We start from the raw sequence: 21,612 nt of genomic DNA on the forward strand, positions 1-21,612 counted from the left end.
GTTGGGGGCATGTCATTTATAGGAAGCCAACTGACACTGAGTTATGTCTGCATGCTGACAGTTTTCACCATCTGGGTCAAGATGAAGGGGTACTTCGTACCTTTCTTCACAGGGCCCATATCATTTAAGATCCTGTGTGTGTGCAGCTGAGTTAGCCTGTCATGAAGTCATCTTTCGTCAAAATGGATATAGTTAACAGGGTTGGTCGTATTTTGTGGAAATATGATATGAAGTATGTTTTTTGACCACCATCTAAGATCAGGGTCCTTTTAGGGTTCATAAACGATGATCTTGGTGTGTGTAAGGTGGGTGTTTGTGTATTCCTTGCAGTTGTGGCCTGTCACATATTGCTCAGACTATCAGGACTGTGGAGGAACAGTGTACTGAGAATAAGCGGGACACACACACACTTACAACAGCTGAGCAAATCTGTCATTGCGGAACATTGTCTTGGCACTGGTCATCCTATAGAATATAACAACATGGAGATTGTGGTATGCACTTCCAGCTGTTTGGAGAAAGTTATTATGGAAGCTGTTGAAATTAAATTAGAAGTAACTTTATAGATAGAGATGGTGGTTTTTGTTTAAATTGTTGCACTCACTTGTCAAAAAACAAATGGAAAGAGTTTATGCTACCTCATTTGTTGATTATTTCATTATTGATTACCTCTCTCTCTCTCTCTCTCTCTCTCTCTCTCTCTCTCTCTCTCTCTCTCTCTCTCTCTCTCTCTATGATATTTCATAACCCTGTCTTCAGCTTCCTCAACTCATCATCAAACCATTTCTTCATACCTTTCTTTATTCTCTGTAGCTTATTACTTGTAGCTGTGAGAATGACTTCTTTTATTCTATTCCAGTACTCATTATTGGTCGTCTTGTGGTTTTTTTCCCATATCACTTAAAATATCTAAGTCAGTTGGAAACTTCAGCTTTGTATTTAATATTTTTTCTGTCCCTGTTCCATTTTCCAGTTCAGTCAGTCATGTGCCCAAGTCTGATTTTTATGTTTTAGCCGTGTCTTCAACCTGATTTTCATTTAATCAAAGGACTATTGTTACATCTCGTTTGTATTTTTGAATTCTGTGATCAAATTTTGGCATTACTTTTGCATTAATATGCGTATACACCAGTTATCCACTTTTTATAATTCTGCTTTGTCTATTAAATAGATGTTGCTAGAGGCTATTATCTTTGAGTGTAAGTCAAGGGGGAAAAAATGTGAACTGATTGTAGTCATCTAATTTTGAGAAGATAAACATGTGGTAGAATAAATTCATACTTTGTGGTCTCATCATAGTGTGTAGTCACAGCTATCAACTCCAAAGACCACATCTTCCAAATCACCCCATCTGTCTTCTGTATGAGGAAAATCCATGCACAACATTTGTGGATTTGAATAGTACTTGATCTCAAAATTGCTGGATTACATGTTTCTGGTGGCACCGGACAAAGGACAATGAATTTGACAGCAAACTACGACAAAATAACTGTAGCGAATGGTAGATATGCCATGACTGACTCTCATAGATATTTACATACGGAGAACTGTTGCTTTGTGCATGGTGCCTATATAAAGATGCACTGGTTGGAGAAATTAAGGAATCGTAAAATATATGACTATTATATCTTAGATATTAACTTGAAAGGGTGAAGGAAAAAGACACAATGGGCACTGAAGTAATTTTGTTGAACTGAAATCTATATAATTAGAAAATGGCAAAATAATAGGTACTGCGTTATTAGAGGGAAGTTCTAATATGCACAAAGATTCCCATAGTTCGCCAAGAATTTTGAAAAAAGTGAAATTTTCTAATTGGAATAATTAATTAACTAATTATCCATGTGAAAGTATACCTTTTTGGGAACAGAAAAATGGGGATTACAAAATAATAACATTCCTTTTAGGAAAGAATTACTTTAAGACTGGGAATCCTGGAACATGAAAATTCTGAATGTTATCTTTTAAAATAGTAATTTCTCAGAAAATAGTAAAATTTTGTGCAATACAACTTCAATAAGAATTTTTTTTGTGTACCCATAGTATATGCATTAGTAATGAAGAGACCATAAAAGAAAAACAAGAAAAAAGAAATCATCATAAGTGGTATTAGAAGGAATAGAGTAATCCCATATTCTGTGCTAACTAGTGACTGCAGCTCTGAGTCACTGCTCTTTTCATGTAATTCATAAACTCTTTTAAGTTTCCCATTCAGTAACGCATTGATCCCTGTTAGACACCAGCCAAATTGTCAGTGATGTGAAGGTGCCAGTAAGGGTGGAAAACTTGAGGTTCAGATTAGTGTATTGACTTAACTGCTTTAGTTCCCTGTACAAGATCATCTAATAATGTAACTTCTGACAATATTGAATTGACAGTAAAGTATAATGAGTCTATAGTCAATTAAATTAGTTGTCATCTGACATTTAAGGGCCAAAATCACGACTTTGTGACAAGTACTGTCTGCAGGCAGCCACCACGCTGCTCCACACATTGTGGCAATAGAAAATCACTTTGAAGTGTTTTATCTTCAACAAGAATTGTGCATGAAATCTGAAATTGAAACATAGTATAGATGTCTATGGTGTCTGTAAACATGTCAAAAATCTGCTCTTTATTTTAATTAGGGCAAAAAATTTGTTCTGAAACGTGTGAAAATTTCTCTTATGATGCTGGTGTTCTGGTGCTGCGTGTCTGTTCCATCCTCTGCCTTTGCCACTTTCACATCGGAGATCATTAATATCTGGTCATATAGACCAGTCATTGGATTACAAAAAGAGTATGAATTAAAAGTAGACAATGCTTCTGACATCGTGCACAGCACATTGTTGTGTTACGGTGGCCAATACAGTTATGTGATATGAACATTTCATGTCCATGTATGGACACGTGCATTCCACGGCCGTGTATTGGCCATCATAAACACAACACAGTGCACAGTATCGCTGCACCATCTATTTTTAATTCTTACTCATATCATGTAATCCTGTGACTGGTATATATGACCAGACATTCATTGTAATATTTTGACAATGACGTACCATTCAGAAATGTCAGACATTTTATGATCTTTCATTCTCACATTTGTTAATGGCTATAAAGCTAAAAACATATAATGCTGAATAAATGGATATTAAAATGTACAGTCAAATGGTGGAAATTCCAACGAAGAAGCATTACATGACTTTGGTTCCCAACAGAGAAAAATCATTAACAAAATGACAGTTCATCAAAAGACGTCTAGCAAAACCTAACATTCTCCCCCCTCCCCCCCCCACCGTGATGCAGTTGTGCCTATGTAAGATGATGAACCTGATTTGTGTGTAGCCTTTTTCATGATCATGTCTTCAGTAGCACATGACTGTGTGAAGTTCACATATTCCTGTGACCACTGGCACATTATGATGATGAACTGATTCTGTTTCTGTTCTGAACTCGCAAAACAATTTTAAATTTATTGATACTGCTGCTGCATTATCTACTGATGGCATTCTCAACTTACTACATTACAGCCAAATGGATTTTGCCCTTTTTCACACAAGCGTTAGCAAGATTACTAATTCCCGAACATTGAAAAGACAACTTTTCACCAAATTTTGCAAACGTAGTGTTCAAACGTTGTGTGTTTCCATCCTGTGATATACTGCTAGCATTAGTCACCCAGAAAACAATCATTAAAATACTAAACTTTTATATACTTGGGAATAGATCAAAGTAGATGACTACATTTCCTTATAATGTATTGAGAGGAATGTTAGAGGAGAAGTGATCCATAAAAGAAAGAATAGAATCACACAGCTGACAAGGCATTACTTGGCATGTGATGCTTTCACTAAAGAGCAGTGAACATCCTACCTTCTCGTGGATTTGGACTTACATTGACCCCTGTTCTCCCATCCAATTTTGCAGTGTTCTTGGAACTTCCGTATTTACTTTCTAAAACATTTGCCATTGACTGCAACAAACAACAAAATCGTTGAATGTTGGACAACCGACAAACACAAGTGCATTGGACACTGCTTTTATATTGAAAATTACCTTCTGTATATTTACAGTAACAATTTTTTCCTTCAGATTGTTTACCTCACTGTCAACTTCTGGTCAGTTGTACATTGATATTGATGGAAACTTCACAACACGCATCTTCACTTTGATAACCTCCACCGTATTTGCCTGTCCACATTTCATTTCTGCATCACTTACATTAACCATTACCAATTATATTCTGTACATCTTGTTGTTAATTACACATCATACTCTTCTCTTCATTAAGATTATAAACTTTGCTACCAATTTTATTCATTACTTGCATGCATTCAATTTCAATATTTGCATTGACAATTTCTTGAACTAACATTATAAGAGTAGGTTTTCAGTACTTCTGTTAATTCAGACTGACAGAAATCAACCACCTGTTCTTCCATCTCCTCCTTACATAGTTTTTCAAGCTCACCTGTACTACCTGCAAATCCTGACTACAAGCATCTGATGATGATGATGATTCCACATTTTGTGCAAACTCATCTGTTTTCTCTTCTATGCAGACTTGCACTGAATCTTTTTTTCTTGCCCAAATCTAATTTTAAGCTACTAATTTCATTCTGAAATTCTTTGTCACTACCATTTTTATTTATTTCCATCTCCGAACCACCGATGTCACTTTCATTGTTCATAAACTTAATTAATCATGGTGTAATGTCCTTATTTACTGACCCTTCCTGTGGCCTCGTTAACCTTTTCCACTTATTTCGATCTATCCTTTTCACTCTTTACATTGTCATAATCGATGGATTCACAAAATGACCTCAACAATGCCAACCAACACGGATTCCGAAGCCATCTGTCATCTGAAACCCAACTCATTTTTCACGTGACATACTGAAAGCTTTGGACCAAGGCAATCGGGTAGATACAGTATTTCTTGAGTTCTGAAAAGCATTTGACTCAGGATCTTGCCTGCTGTCAAAAGTATGATCATATGGGGTATCAACTGAAATTTGTGATTGGATTGAGGACTTTTTGCAAGGAAGGACACAGCATGTTTCCTTGGATGGAGGGTCATGTCAGATGTAGAAGTAACTCAAGGTGTGTCCCAGGGAAGTGTGTTGGGAGCCTGTTCACGTTGTATGTCAATGACATTCTGGACAATATTAAGTGTAACCTCAGATTTTTGCAGATAATGCAGTTATCTACAATGAAATACTGTGTGAAAGAAGCTGCATAAATATTCAGTCAGATCTTGATAAGGTTTCAAAGTGGGGCAAAGATTGGCAACTAGCTTCAAATATTTATAAGTGTAAAATTGTGCACTTCACAAAATGAAATAACGTAGTATCCTATGACTATAATATTAGTGAGTCAGTTTTGGAATCAGCCAACACGTACAAATACCTGTGTTAACACTTTGTAGGGATATGAAATGGATTGATCACATAGGCTCAGTTGTGGGTAAAGCAGGTGGTAGAATTTAGTTTATTGTTGAATAATAGTGAAGTGCAATCAGTCTACAAAGAAGATTGCTTACATATCAGTTGTGTGACTGGTTCTAGAATATTGCTCAAGGGTATGGGACCCGCACCAGATAGGACTAATGGTGGAAATTGAATGTATACAGAGAAGGACAGCACAAATGGACACAGGTTGGTTTTAGCAAAGGGATAGTGTCACAGAGATACTGAAAAAATTGAACTGGAAGACTCTTGAAGATAGTTTACATGTATCCCTAGAAAGTTTATTAGCAGTGTTTCAAGAACAGATTTTAAATGATGACTCTAGGAATATACAACACTCCTCAATGTATCACTGTCATAGGGATTGTGAGGACAAGATTACATTAATTACAGCATGCACACACACATCAGTCATGCGTCCCGCACTCCGCGTGTGAATAGAGTGGGAAGAAATGCTCATAACTAGTACATTGGGGCTTACTGTCTGCCAGGCACTTCACAATGGTTTTCAGAGTGTAGATGTAGATGAAGCCCTTGTCATTTAGTCTTTTATTTTGTTACTTCATCAAAAAGGTAAATTATTTTAATTTTACCCTGCTATCATCATAAAATTCATTTTTAAATTCTGGTTTTTGCTCCCTGTGTCATCACGAGGTTCACTTCTGATTCTTACTACCTGGCCCTCAACATGAAACACAATGTCTTCTCTTCCCTTGCCACTCATCATTGCAAACATGAATCAGTCTAGTAAATATGCCACCTTGTGCATAAAATAGGTCCATAAAATATTAATAGGAAAGGTAGGAATCTGATAAGTGCAAACGTAATACCTGTGAAGGAATTCGTAGCTACTTCAGAACTTTAATTTTAATTACTTTCTAAGTTGATATGTTTCTTTAGAATTTGAATGATATTATTGAAAAGTTGGAATGGGAGTCTTTATATGAGTGGTCACTAAGTCTTCAAATACATATTAGCTCTTATGATATTTGCAGTTATCCATACATTTTGATTAGCAACACTATCATAAAAACTGCATACACTACAAAAATCAGTGTACCAGAAGTAATGATCTGAACAGTGCATCAAAGTGAAGTTCAGCCTAAATAACTTTCCGAAATCTTATATTACAACATGTAAATTACAGTAGTAAACTGTATCCATGTCAGATAAAGATTAGAGAAAGAAGTTCAGCTACTTGAAAACCAGAAGTGTTCCATGGGGTATGCAGAAATGATCAGTTTCAAATAGTGTTGATTTCATGCTATTGATTTTTCCCCTGAATGAGTACATTAACTTCACTTTTGACCTAGACTAAGGCCATTAGCCTAAACCAGGGAAACTATCCTGATCCATCCCACCACCACCACCAAATCTTATCAACAAAAGATAAGGTAAATAATATTTACCGGGCACCTTAGTGCCACACATTATATCAGGTCTCGCCCCTTTAAAAAAATCTTCCTACATTGCTCCACTGTAACAGTTTGACACCATGCTAAGAGACATAGCACATTTTTAATGATATGTTGCTTCTGGGCAGTGGCATCACTATAGACATTTATCATCTCTCTGGATGATTTGGCTACTGATACCTTTGTAATGTTGATTTTCCCCATCTATATGAGGAGCATATCAAAGTATCATCTTTTTAATGTCAATAATATGTAATGTAATCTCATATTTCTGATTCAATAATACTTAATACCTTGAACATCCATAAAATAAAAATAAAACAATGTATTAAGTCCACAAATTAAATTAAAAACTTGACACAAAGAAAGAAAGAAAGAAAGAAAGAAAGAAAGGGAGAGTATCAGGCACAGTCAGTCAGTCTCTGTCTCTCACTGTTTGATGTACTGGTACATGAAACACTGAACATTCAGGCTTTTTAGACTGATCCTTTCCCACTGGAGAATGCTAGGAAAAAAAGCAGAAATAAAAAAAGATAAGATATTTGAGTGGATAAATGTGCTACCTCAGACACTCAACAAGGAAATGTAGAAGAAACAAAGCAAAAATTGAATATTATGTCTTGCTTTTTGATTACAGTGTATTAAAATATTTTGTTGTTACATCTGAATTTGTAAAAATGCACTTGCCAATGAGTAGAAAGTCAATTTTCAGAACATTAATTAATTTGTTATCAAAAATAAACTATTTCTGCAATACTGCCTTAACATCAAATTCATTTGCTTGATATAAAATTAAATTTGAATGCAGCCAAAAAGCACATAGGGTGGCACAGAGCTACTGAAGTTTTGTGCCAAATGTCACTATTCTAAAATTTGTTAATAGTCAGTTATTTGTTATGATGTTCAGTAACTATTATCTTTTAAGGTTGTTTAATGTTCTTTTATGACCTCTAAACATACTGCACTTCATGAAAGTGATAGTAAAGTTATTACACAGTTGTTAGACTGTTTGTTAGCTATGTTAGTCCCTTGTAAATTCAGTGATTCTCTCATGACACAAAACAAAAATAAATACATTTTTATATGTAAGTTCTAATAAAACCAAAATAGTCTTCAAACATTGCATGAAATACAGTTGAGTAACTTGTTCATATTTATATGTTGTTATTTTTGTGTTTTAATATATTTCCATCATTATTGAACTTTTAAAGGGAGTTTGCAACATCTATTAATTTCACTCAGTTACTAATGGAATCTTATGTTTAACTGTTCATTACATTTGTTTTTATTTTTTAATAAATTTAAAACGTTTTAATTCTTCAAACGTCTTTCAAATATGGTAATATTGCTTTTATTTAATACTCAAGCTGCATATTGGTGAAAATGATGACCTTGGAGTCATCAGATATGACCAGAAGGTGGGCTTCATTCTGGAAAATGTCCAGGTGATAAACAATGGATTCTATAGTTGCTGCGTACTTCCTGGTGGCATCTGCAGTGAAGACGAATGTCCTCGTCAATATTCTCTTGAGGTGCTAAGTATGTAGTGAACTCTGAGTGTTGATATTGTTTTTAATGGTTGCACTGCTATTAAAATATAGAAACTTGTATTCGATATTCTATATAATATAGGTTCACAAAGTTTGATAGTTGTAGCAACAGTAATAGTTTTTAAATTTGCAGTTAAATTCCCTTTGTCACATCAGAATCATAAAGGAGATATAAAATGAGCAACAAGCAATTAGTGCCCAACACAGTACTATTATTATGAAATATGAGATACGTTATTTTATAGAATGCTATACATTGTTTTAAACTGAGTCTCTTCTATTTGGGGTGTGCAGTGCACAATTTTCTGGTTGTATTTTAGCCAAAAACACACAATGTCATTGTCAATTGAGGGTTGAGAGAGGATATGACAATTCACTACAGCATTTAGCCAACTTGCAACTGGATAGAAAACAGTGGCAATTAAAATGAATGCACAGACAAGATGATGGTGTCAGAGACTTGCAAAAGACCAAATACATGATGCTATCACAGAAATACATGATGCTATTGTATGGCTTACCATTTTCCTACTGTTATCTCCCAGTGTTACTGAAATTGTCAGTGTATTCATTTGTATATTACTGTGGGGGTGAATTAGATATTACAGGTCTAAAACCTCAACCTATCTTACATATTGTAATTAATGGATATCAATTTCTATTTTTCAAAAGTATTTTACAGAATAATGTCATAACACACTGTCGATGTAACCACCGTAACAAATCTAAAAAGTACCAAATCCATAAGATTTTTTGTATTTTTGACTGTTTATGGGGGATATTTTCTTAAGCAGACTAATACAACTTCTGCATAATTTAAAGTCTCTGGATCATGTCCTCTGAATACATAGAGTTATGAAAAATACTGACCACAGCTCAAAGGAGGAAAAATAAATGTGTCTGAGGGGAAACAATAAATCTTTGATTTGTGCCATTGTCAAATATTAATTAGCCACTGTTGCAGTTTGTCTTTGTAGTGTAAATAGTGGACGAGGGGGTTGTATTTGAAACTGCTGCTCCCTGTTGCTAGACACATTGCATGAAGTCCTACAGTAGTCTGCAGCTGTAACATTTGCTGTGAAACACTGACTCTGACATTGGATTTCCTATATCTTCCAAATTGACAGAAATTCTTCTTCTATCACATTATCACACAGTTGTTCCCTTCATTGAGGACTTATCCTCTCACTCAATTGTCTATCACAGTAAAATTCTTTCCACACTCATAATGTTGACGCCTTAATTTTTAATATCTGTGATTGTTGTTTTGACTTTTCCACATGCTGAAACTGTCCTCCTGACAACCATTTCCTTTTGGACTACACGTCTTTCTTGCAGCCATTTCACTTTAGCTCATTGGACTTCCTATTGACTTCATTCATAAGTCACATATTATTGTATACCCTTCTTTACCTGAAACCTTTTTTGTGTTCTCCTCTTTCTTCAATGAATTGAGGTACTTCTCTTGTCAGACAAGGTTCCTTCAGTTACTTTCCTGCTAACTATGTGTCATACGCAGGAAAAGCAACCACTCACTTATAGTAGATTGATGCATGGAGCAAAGAAACACTCAACAGAAAACAGCATTCACACTAGCTTTTGTGCACTAGCTCTTTTTCTAGCAATAGCACTTACATTCACACAGACACAAACACAACCACACGAACACCTAAATGCACACTCCTGTGGCCATGGCAAGACTAATTATTTTCTTGTAACTGTATTAGTCTGCCTAACTTCTGGGATTGCCCTTTTTAGGGCTGTCTATTAATCTACAACTGAATTATTACTATTATAAACAGTCTTGATCACAATTTATTTAACAAGGTGACCGGTTTCAACCACTACTGTGGTCATCTTCAGACCATTGAGTAGGAACCTCTTTCCTTGAAGAAGTAGTGATTCCTTGAAGAGTAGTGATTCTTCAAGGAAAGAGGTTCCTACTCAATGGTCTGAAGATGACCACAGTAGTGGTTGAAACCGGTCACCTTGTTAAATAAATTGTGATCAAGACTGTTTATAATAGTAATTATTTATAAGACATTGATCACTGTTGTGCCCATAATGTATTCAAAAGTAATACAACTGAATTGTCTACTGTGGTATTCCTTATCATTGTGTCTACAACTGTAGGGAATTTCAAACACACTTCATTTTTCCTCATTATTTACGTATCCCACTGCTTCACATTTTACTACTTCCTTCTGTGATTCCTGAAGTTTAAGAGACTCATCAGGAAGAATCAAACTTTTGAAAATAAATTGGCAAGGAGTTAGCTGCTGAACAGTGTATTTGTCTGTACTATCTGACATTTATTGCTGGACTAAAGGAGTCTTTCCCTCTGTCATTCCTTGTGCCAAGCCAGTATTCCACAAAACCTCTACCTACTATTTCTTTTACTACAGTGTTGCCAACTCCCCCCCCCCCCCCCCCCCTGATTGTAAGATTTTCATCTCTTTTACGGATGAAATTGCTTGTTCACAGTCCTCGTAATACTGTTTCTCTGTCCAACTTCCGTCTGTGACATTGGCAGATATACCTGAACTGTAGGTGGCACAGGTCTGGTTTTGATTCCCATGAGGATAATCCTCTTGCTGAACTATATATTGTAGTGATATGAATGTGTGGTGTCTGGACACCATATATTCACTGGAAAGTACAGGCACCATACATTCATGTAATTGATTCACCTTAATGGGCAATGAATCAACCATTTTCAGTGTGGATGTACAATAAAGTTCGGCCTACTATGAAAATATCAAAGTAGCAAATGTGAAGGACATGGACAGGGATTTGCGAATATGTGGCGCTAGGAGGGAATGTAGGTCAGCTGGGAGGCACACCGAGATAGTCAGACCATTTGAAGTAAACACTGTGTCTAGACGATGCAGTGGTTAATGCAACTACATAGTAAGTAGGAGATTCTGGGTTCAAATTTCAGTCGGGTGTGACATTTTCTGTCTTTGCTGATTTTGCATAAAGTCCCTACGCAGCTGACATCAATAGTCACCCTTCACACTTCTCCCTAACAAAATATTTATGGTGAGTCACTCTTTTCTGTACCTCCCTACATATGAAAAATTCTACTCTTTTTTTTTTTTTATTTTTTTTATTCAATTTATCCAAAATGTGGTTGGCTAGAAACCACCACTTCTTTCTGCCCCATATCTCTGAACACTACTACATTTTTTGAACATGGTCACTTCTTCCTTATCAGTTCCCTCTCTGATCTGAATGGGAAACAAATCTGAAATTTTTTGCCGATGGAGAGATCATCATGATATATCATGAGTCACTGGGGATGTTTTCTTGCCATGTGCATCCTCATACCATAGACAGTTACCATCCTTAAACCACAGACTGTTGACAGTTCTTCAGTCATTTTGTGCTGTTTCATACCCCAAGGGCAATAACATATCTTAAAACTCCAGCTGCTCCTGTGCACTATTTAACAATGATGTAGGCAAGTTGAGGGTGACTCTGTGTACCAGAAGTCTTTGTTCACTATTGCTAATGATTTTTATTGATGATTGATATAGTTACAGGGATCAAACTGGAGATGTACTAGATGTAAAACATTATTTTTAATATATCGATTCATCAAAAAGATTGATTCTTATTTGAACTTAATGGAATGATGTGTTTTGAATAAGTTGGTATTTAAATTTGTTCTCTGGGAGTTATGCCACTGGTGATTTGCACACTTTTTGTTTAACAAATTTGCTTAATTTAAAACAGTAGTTATCAACTTCACTGCTTTTAAAATAAAAAAAATTATAAAACTGATTTACTAAACTGGACATGTAACGTATTAGAATTGGTATAAAAAAAAATAGTTTAGAAACAAGAATAGTACTGACACTGTTTGATGAAACTGAAAATCATTCTGTGAATGTATGAGGGTCTTTCAATAAATATTGCCCTAATGTTTTTACAGCCAGTTCTAGACCAAGATGGCGCCGATAGGATTGTGTGGTGATAGGATGCTCGAAAATCAGGTGAAATTAAATTCTTCTTGATGCAGAAAGTGTAAAAAACGTGTTGTCAAATGAATTCGGTGCATCCAGTGCAACCTTTGGTTACATGAGAAGTGCGTGAACGTGTGTCTTAAATTTATAAATGACTAGAGGTTGGCAAGAAATTGCGTATCTGTTATAAATCACAGTGATTGAGAAGTCATAGATATCACAATAACTTAACAGAATCTGGCCGCGATTTCAGTCACAACTGAGAGTCGCAAATAAGCCTCTAACATTCAACACCATGTGCCATCTGTTGGCCAAATTTCTTACTTCTTCCTGTGAACCTCTTGTTTAGCTGCGATTTCAGTGACAAGTCGCGGATAGAAGTAGCAAATAAAAAAAGCACAGCTAGAATTCGATGCCGTATGTGGTCTGATGTCCTACGTCCATACTTCATTCTGAGAACTTTGTCTCTCACAATATGGATGCATTACACGCTTATGGTCAAAGAAATGAACCAAGTAGCTATTTTGCTCTTTCCTCTGAGAAAAATTTTATACTCGGTTGAGAATTGGCGCAGCTGAGTAATGTGAAGGCCGAATAAAGGTGGTGCTGATAGACAGACCTATATCATAGCCTGGAATTTTCGTGACACATTTAAACACACACTTCATCATAAAAGCTAAAACTGCACGGTAATTTCAAAAATGCATAAGGGAAAAGTCTTCGATGAGTATTTTGATGTGTATTACACACACATTATACATTAAACTACAAAATATGCAATCTGGTGCCTACTATGTAACTTTTGTCAAATGTTTAACAGCTATTCAAATGGTGCATTTTATTTTTCTGGCTGGGGGAAAAAAAATCTCAGGTTGTTCCATAAGGCTCCATATTAGGCTCAGTCCTGTTTCTCTTCTGTGTTAATGACTTACCATTAAATATCAGGTCCATATCAATTCTGTTCACAGATGAAACTTCTGTCTTCGTTGAAGGTCAGGATTCGGAAAAAATTCCCAAATCTGTGATCAGTACCCTCAGTACCTTAGAAACTTGGTTTCAGCTAAATGAGTTAAATCTAAACATACCTAAGACTCACATGATGCAGTTAAAAACCAAACAGTCAAAATGTGAGCAGATTAAGGTTGTACACAACAACCAAGATACAGAAGAAGTTGACTCAGTCAGATTTTTAGGTTTAAATGTAGATAAAAATTTGAGCTGGCAGGCACACATTGAATACTTAGCAAACAAACTGAGCAACTTTGCATTTGCAATCCAAATACTATCAACTGCAACTGACATGTACACATAAAAAGTAGCATATTATATTCAAGCTACTTTAAATCCATTATTAGGTTTTTTCTTTTTTTCCCTTTTTTTTATTTATTTTTTTTAGTGTAGATACTAAAAATACAGAAGAAATCATTGAAAATATGTGCACTGCTAATCACAAAGAACCATGGCAACCATTATTTAGAAAACTTAAAATATTAACTCTGCCATCCTTATACATAAGAGATTGTTACACTTTTGTTATTTGAAGGAAACAAAGCTAGAAACGAAGAAAATTTTATGCTACCCACCCATTGCCTCAGACTGTTTGCCCAGGGACCTCAGTACATGGGAATGAAAATTTTTAATAAATTAAAAGGGAACAAATTGATGCAGATGAATTTAGGTCCACTTATAAGAAAGCTGTATGAGGTACTGACACTGAAGTGTTACTACTCAGTGAATGAATTCATACAGGACAAACTGGAAATTTTAGCTGGATACAGTGCATTACATATTCCAAGAAATATCCTTATATTGTTATTATTTATTGTAGTGCTATTATTTATTAGTGTAAAAATCATTGCAGCGTATTATAAATTTTTGACATGTCTTTTGTACCCAAACCAAATGGATTGCAAATGTATGTCATGAGATGAATAAAACACAATTCATAGAGGAAAAGTCATTTTATATGCCTCAAATGTGATGCATCTTTTGCATGTTTGTGAAGTTTTGACCAATTCCGACAGATGTTAGGGGTTTAGTGAGCCATAAAAAATGGCTCCAAAGAAGGTATGAACATGCCTAAACATTTCTGTGCAGTTAATAAGAGTACTGTTAGGTGACCCCGTGCGGGTTCGGGGGTAAGAATAGGCCCACGGTATTACTGTCTGTCGTAAGAGGTGGCTAAAAGGAGTCTCTCACATTTTGGCCCTTGTGTGATGGTCCCCAGTAGGGTTTGATTTCTTTATTTCCAAATTTTCCGAAGAGCGAGCCAATTGAGGAATGGTGCCTTACATGGTGCATTGTGTCCATAGTGCATTGAGATCTTTAGCCGGCTTCCTTGTCGTCGCATTGCAGTCCCGCTCGTTCTCCATCTCTTTGGCGAGGATACATTCCTGGGTGCAATTTCCGCCATGCACTGTGCAGTGTCGCTTTCTGCGGAGGCGACAACCGTGGACATCATAGTACCTAAAATCCAGCATGGTAGCCAGTCCGTTGTGGTGGGGCCACCATGTACCCTGTTGGTTGTAGCCCCCTGACAACACAGGGATCACTATGCTGATGCCGGCGCCGCTAACTCGCCACATGTGCCAAGGAGTACATGCATATCTCCCGGGAGCATCGGGACTCCCAGCAATGGCGATCCTGCCTGTGGCCCTTGCTGAGGCTGGCTGGTGCCCGTGGGGAGGGCCCTTGGTCGGAGTGGGTGGTATTGGCGGGTGACCCGCAATGAAGCGTGGTACATCATCTCTTGCTAGTGGCCAGCCGCCAGCAGTCTCTAAGCATTCTGGGGCTCAATTCAATGCTCAGACATACGATCCAAAATCGTTCCACTCCCTGGCCACGCTGTGGGATGAGTGAAAGGCTAAGGGTGGCAGCGAGACTTATTTGCCCTGGTTCCTAGTTTGTACGAGAGCTGATGGGGAGTCTTTCATGGTGACGAAGCCTCAGTTCTTTATAGAGCATTTAGAGGACAAGTTTGGAGAGATGGAGGGCTTGTCCAAAATGCACTCTGGGGCTGTTTTAATACAAACAGCATCCTCTGCCCAGTCAAGAAGGTTACTTGTTTATGACAAGTTTGGGGATGTTTCAGTTACCATCACGCCCCATAAGACTTTAAATGTGGTCCAGGCTATTACATTCCATAGGGATCTTCTTTTGCAGTCCGATGACGAGCTGCTCACCAATCTAGAGCGGCGAGCTGTTCATCCGGCGCATTCATGCGGGTCTGAGGGAAAATCAGGTTGCTACTGGTGCCTTCGTCTTGGCCTTGGAGGTTGATACATTACCGGAGAAGGTCAAGGTGACTGTTCCACTGGTGTGACATCAAGCCCTATATCCCTCCCCCGATGCAGTGCTGTAAGTGCTGGAAGTTCGGCCATATGTCTCTCCACTGTACTTCCAGCCTCACATGCCGAGATTGCGGATGCCCATCACATCCCAATAGTCCATGTGCCCCACCTCCGATCTGCGTCAACTGCAGAGAGCATCATTCACCTTGCTCACCAGACTGCAGGATCTTGCATAAAAAGTGGAATATAAGTCACTGGACCGACTGACCTATACTGAGGCTAATAGGAAATATGAAAGACTCCATCCTGTGTGCATGACTTCCTCATATGACAACAGTGATAGCCCCATCTGTTGCACCAATTATGGTCGGCTCTCAGAGCCTTAAGACGACACCTGCCCCCTTGATGGTGAGGAGGGCACTTCCCTCCCTGTTGCTCCCGCACCATGTACTTCAGGGGCAGCACCCCCCCCCCCCCCCCCCAACCATCGAGGACATCCATCCCCACTACTAAGCCAGAGAAGCGTAAGTCTTCTTCGGCTTCTCTCACTAGGAAGGGGTCCCTGGGGTCACTCCATTCCCAGGTTCCTACCAGTGGCAAAGCAGACACCCACCATTGGATGCTGAAGAAGCCCCAGGTAGCTGGTGGTAGGGCTTCGTGTTCCTCTTCAGTCTTGTTGACTGAATCAAAGAAGCCCTGCCAGCTACAGCAACCCAAGCAACAGTGCGAGAAATTGAAAAAGACCTTAAAGATGAAGGAAATTGTGGTGGCACCCCCCACCACCATCGTTACCTACCAGCTCTGTGTCTGAGGATGGGGTGGAGATTCTGGTGTCCGCTGAGGACCTAGAGCTTGCTAGTCAATCAGCCACGATGGATGTCACTCCCATAGGTACTCAGTCGGTGGCAGCAGGTGACCCAGTGCCGTAATCTGTCTCCTCGGTCCTGTCACGCCTTTTTCGGCCATGGACAATGTCATTCTCCAGTGGAACTGCAATTGTTTTTTCCACCACCTTGCTGAGCTCCAACAACTTCTCAGCCTTCACCCTTTCCTGCTCTACATTGTTCTACAGGAAATTTAGTTTCTGGTGATGTGAACCCCCACCCTCCACGTCCCTCTTCTCCAAACACCTTTAGAGGCTGTCGCTGTTCGGGTGTGGACGCCACCACAGGCTGTTACTGTCTGCAGTCTCTATCTTCCACCGGATGGTGATGTCCCGCAGCATGTCCTGGCTGCGCTGGTAGCCCAATTGTAGCCCCCTTTCCTGTTACTGGGCGACTTCAACGCCCATAACCTTCTGCAACGCCCATAACCTTCTGTGGGGTGGATCAGTGGCAACAGGTTGAGCAAGTGTTGGCACAGATTGACCTTTCTCCTTTAAATAATGATGCCTTCACATATTTCAGTGTGACGCATGGCACGTACTGAGCCATCGACCTTTTGATCTGTAGCCCTAGCCTATTACCATCTACCCAGTGGAGTGAGCATGACGACTTGTGCGGTAGTGACCACTTTCTGATCTTTTTGTCACTGCCACAGCATCACTCTTCTGGGGGCCCTGCAGATGGGGTATGAACAAGGCTGACTGGGACGTGTTCACCTCCATTGACACCATTGAGCCTCTTTCCAGTGACGCCATTGATGTGGTGATTCACTCAATCACCACCAGCATCGTTACTACCGCAGAATCTGCAATTCTGTGTTCTTCAGAGTCCCCTCGGCCTTGGTCACCTGAGAGGCGATTAGCGATCACAGGCAGGCCCTCAAGCATCAAAAGCGGCATCCATCATTGGAACATCTCATTGCCTTTAAACGGCTCCGTGCGCAAGCCTGCCGCCACATTCGCCGACACAAGCAGGAGTGCTGGGAAAAGTATGTCTCCACCATTGACCTCCGTACCTCTCCATCGCAGGTTTGGGCCAAGATTCGGTGACTCTATGGCTATCAGACCCCCGTCAGCGTACCTTCACTTTCATTGAATGGAGCACTCTGTACTGACTCGAACACAATTGCACACCACTTAATGGAGCATTTTGCTCAGAGTTCCACTTCTGCGATTTACCTGCTGCCCTTCTGCTCCCTGAATGAGCGGTTGGAATGATGGTGCTTTTCATTCCACACGCGCCACCCTGAATTGTACAACGCTCTGCTCAGTGAGTGGGAATTCCAAAGTGCCCTAGCCACTTGCCCTGATACAGCTCACGGGCCAGATCGCATCCAGCCAGTGATGCCTCCTAGACCTTTTCAACCGTATCTGGGTTGAGTTCCCATCGCAATGGCGGGAAAACATCGTAATCCCCATATTGAAACCTGGAAATAACTCACTGGAGGTGAACAGCTACCGCCCCATTAGCCTCACCAACGTTCTTTGCAAGTTGCTCGAACGCATGGTAAGACGGAGGTTGAGTTGGCTACTTGAGTCTCAGGGCCTTCTGGCTCCGTCTCAGTGGGTTCCGTAAGGGCTGCTCTGTCACCGATAATCTGGTCTGTGTGGAGTCTGCTGTCTGTAAGGCCTTTGCCTGCCACCAGCATCTGGCTGCGATCCTTTTTGATATGCGGAAGGCGTACGATACGACATTGCAATATCACATCCTCTCCACGCTTCATGGGTGGGGTCTTCAGGGTCTACCGAGCGAGGTGGCGCAGTGGTTAGACACTGGACTCGCATTCGGGAGGACGACGGTTCAATCCCGCGTCCGGCCATCCTGATTTAGGTTTTCCGTGATTTCCCTAAATCGCTCCAGGCAAATGCCGGGATGGTTCCTTTCAAAGGGCACGGCCGACTTCCTTCCCCGTCCTTCTCTAATCCAATGAAACCGATGACCTCGCTGTCTGGTCTCCTTCCCCAAAACAACCAACCAACCATCTTCAGGGTGTGCTCTTGATTTTCATACAAAATTTTCTGTCACTTCATTCCTTCTGCGTGCAAGTTGCAGCCTTCCATAGTTCTGCCCGAGTTCAGGAGAATGGGGTCCCGTAAGGATCTGTCTTGAGTGTTTGCCTCTTTTTAGTTGCAATTAATGGGCTTGCTGCAGCGGTGGAAACATCTGTCTCAGCTTCCTTGTATGCTGATGACTTCTGCCTATACTATAGCTACACTGGCATTGCAGCTGCTGAATGGCAGCTGCAGGGTGCTATCCACAAGGCGCAGTCTTTGACTGTAGCGCATGGATTCCAATTTTCGGCTGCCAAGACCTGCGTTATGCATTTCTGCCGGCGTCGCACTGTTCACCCTGAGCCACGGCTTTATCTTGACTGCGAACCTCTTGTTGTGGTGGAGATGCATCGGTTTTTGGGATTGGTTTTCGATACCCGGTTGACTTGGTTGCCTCATGTCCGGCACAAACATGCTGGCGGCATCTTAACGCTCTTCATTGCTTGAGTCACACCAGCTGGGGTGCCGATCGGTCTACCCTTCTATGACTGTATCGGGCATTAATTCAGCCCCGTCTAGATTATGGGAGCCTGGCTTACGGTTCGGCATCACCTTTCGCATTGCATTTACTTGACCCCATCTTTCACAGTGCGATCTGACTTGCCACTGGAGCTTTCGGCACAAGCCCTGTCAACAGCATACCTCTGGAGGCTGGTGTCCCTCTATTGCGGATCCGGCACCAATGATTACTGGCTGGTTTGCTGCACACATTTCCCATATGTGTCTGCCCCCGTAGTGTGAGCCATACCTTCGGCTCGATTTGGCACAGGGTCCGAAGGACTCAGTCCCACTTGAGGCCCTCCACCGCCACTTTCTTTCACTCCTTGCCGTATTTCAAGGCTCTGACGTCGTCTCTACCAATGGTTTGATGGTTGCTGGTATGTTCTTACTCTTAGGGGATCATTCTGAACAAAGCTCATTGGCGGCTGGCTCCAGTGTTTTCACTGCTGAGCTGGCAGCCATCTCTCACTCCCTAGAGTGTATCTGCTCATGCTCAGGTGAGTCCTTAGTTATCTGTAGTGACACCCCAAGCAGTTTATGCGCTATCAACCTGTGTTTTCCTCGCTCTCGTCAGGTGATGGCTATCCAGGAGTACCTCCGTACTGTTGCTTGTTGCGGCCGCTCCGTGGTCTTTGTGTGGACCCTGAGTCATGTCGGCATCCCGGGAAATGAACGGGTAGACACACTGGCCAAACAGACTGTCAGTGCCCCGGCCTTGGAGATTGGCCTTTGACAGTGTGATCTCAGGTCAGTTTTGTTGCAGAAGGTACTTGGTGCCTGGAGTGATGAATGGCGCACCCTGCCTTTACCCAACAAACTTAGTCGTCAAGGAGGCTACAGGTGTGTGGCTCTCCTCCTTGCGAGCCTCCCACAAGGACTCAGTTGTCCTCTGCCGGCTACGCATTGGCCACACCTGGCTGACGCATGGTCATCTCTTGCAACGTGAGGACCCACCTCTCTGTCGCTGTGGATCAGTGTTGACAGTGGTTCATATCTTGTTGGCCTGTCCATTTTTAACTGTGCTCAGGCAGACGTTTGCGCTGCGAGGTACACTCTTTGAACTTTCATCGGATGTCGCTGCAATGGCAGACCTAGTTTTGAGTTTTATTCATGCAGGGGTTTTTATCACTCGATCTAAGGGTTTGTGTCCTTTTTTGTGTTTTTTTTTTTCGTCTGGCCTTTGGCCTATGGTTTTAGATTGTGGTTTTTAGTGTTTTTCTTGGTGGTTGACTTTTCTTTTTTGTTTTCATGGTCAGCCAACCACTGTCATACTGTGTGCTTTTGATTCCTTTTGTCTGTGTCTTTCTGGTTGTATGTCGTCTCTCGTCATCTCAGTTGCTTTTATCTCTCTTCTTTCCCCCCTTGTAGGATTTTATGGCCTTGGAACAAGGGACTGATGGCCTTTGTAGTCTGGTCCCTTCAACCCCCACAAACCAACCAACCAAGTATTGGGTGATGGGCAAAGAGATTTAAAGTGCCAATAAGTGGAGGAAGTGAGCTCTACAATGGGACTCGTTTGGGACACTGTCATAACCACTGCTACCAACATGGTGTATGTGTGGATGCCGTTATTCATGGAGACCACCATCTAACAACTAGATAAGTTTGCTCTACAGCTATTGGTGAGCATTGGAAGCGTGTGTTTTGTTGAAAACTCTTTGATATTCAAAGGAGTACTGAGGATGGGTTTCCGGAACTCATAACAGACCACAAGATTAAAAGAAAAAGCATGTCATCTGAACTACTCAAGTAGTTTGAGGGCAATGGGAAGGCTTTCCTGTCAGTGGTCATTACAGGTGCCAAAACGAGTGTGCATAACTTTAATCTGGAAATAAATGCCTGCCTCTAGAGCGATACCACACATGGTTACGAAACATGGAGTAGTTCAAGGCTGCTCCATCTGGTGGCAAAGTCATGATGACACTATTTTGGTATAGCATGGTGTCATTCTCATAGATGTCACCAAGAGGATCACTCATTAATTCAGGGGCCCATGTGAAGATGAAAAAAGTGCAAGAACCATTTCTGACTTGTTTGGTCTGATGAGAATTGGAAAAAATCTTCCGCCAACACAACAGTCCACACCCTTATGCAATTCTCTGGTTATGGGAACACATCACCAAATTGTGTTGGAAATCATTGCCTCATCCATCCTAAAGCCCTTGGACTTCCATCTTCGTCAGTCATGTAGAGGTTCTCCATGAGGGACCAGCCATCATGATGGTGATGGTGACGATGATGATGGTGACGATGACGACGATGATGGTGACGATGACGACGATGATGGTGATGGTGGTAATGCATATAATTGAAACATGGCTACACATGAAGGACAAGAGCTATTACCAGCAGAGAATATATGCTCTTACACAACACTGGCAGTAGGCCTTAGAATATGATGGAGAGTACGTAGGAAATTAGTACATGGACAAGAAATGTTGATAGATATTGTAACCAAGTCTAATTCTTAATAACAAATATGTCGTGAGAAAAAAAATCTGTT

General features: G+C 40.3%; 1 protein-coding gene across 6 annotated transcripts in view; it reads left to right on the forward strand.

Moving 5' to 3' along the window:
• LOC126198831 (vascular endothelial growth factor receptor kdr-like) overlaps positions 1-21,612 on the forward strand; it is a 609,899-nt gene that overhangs the window by 440,576 nt on the left and 147,711 nt on the right. For 3 of the 6 annotated variants that reach the window (XM_049935408.1, XM_049935407.1, XM_049935409.1), the window contains exon 5: positions 8,233-8,404. The exons of 1 other annotated variant lie outside the window; for it this stretch is intronic. In XM_049935408.1, the coding sequence (XP_049791365.1) occupies positions 8,233-8,404 (172 nt within the window). The remainder of the gene's footprint in view (positions 1-8,232; positions 8,405-21,612) is intronic. 2 more of the 6 variants (XM_049935406.1, XM_049935410.1) reach the window with 2 other exon arrangements.

Source organism: Schistocerca nitens, chromosome 8 (assembly GCF_023898315.1).
Source record: "Schistocerca nitens isolate TAMUIC-IGC-003100 chromosome 8, iqSchNite1.1, whole genome shotgun sequence".
Lineage (NCBI taxonomy): Eukaryota > Metazoa > Arthropoda > Insecta > Orthoptera > Acrididae > Schistocerca > Schistocerca nitens.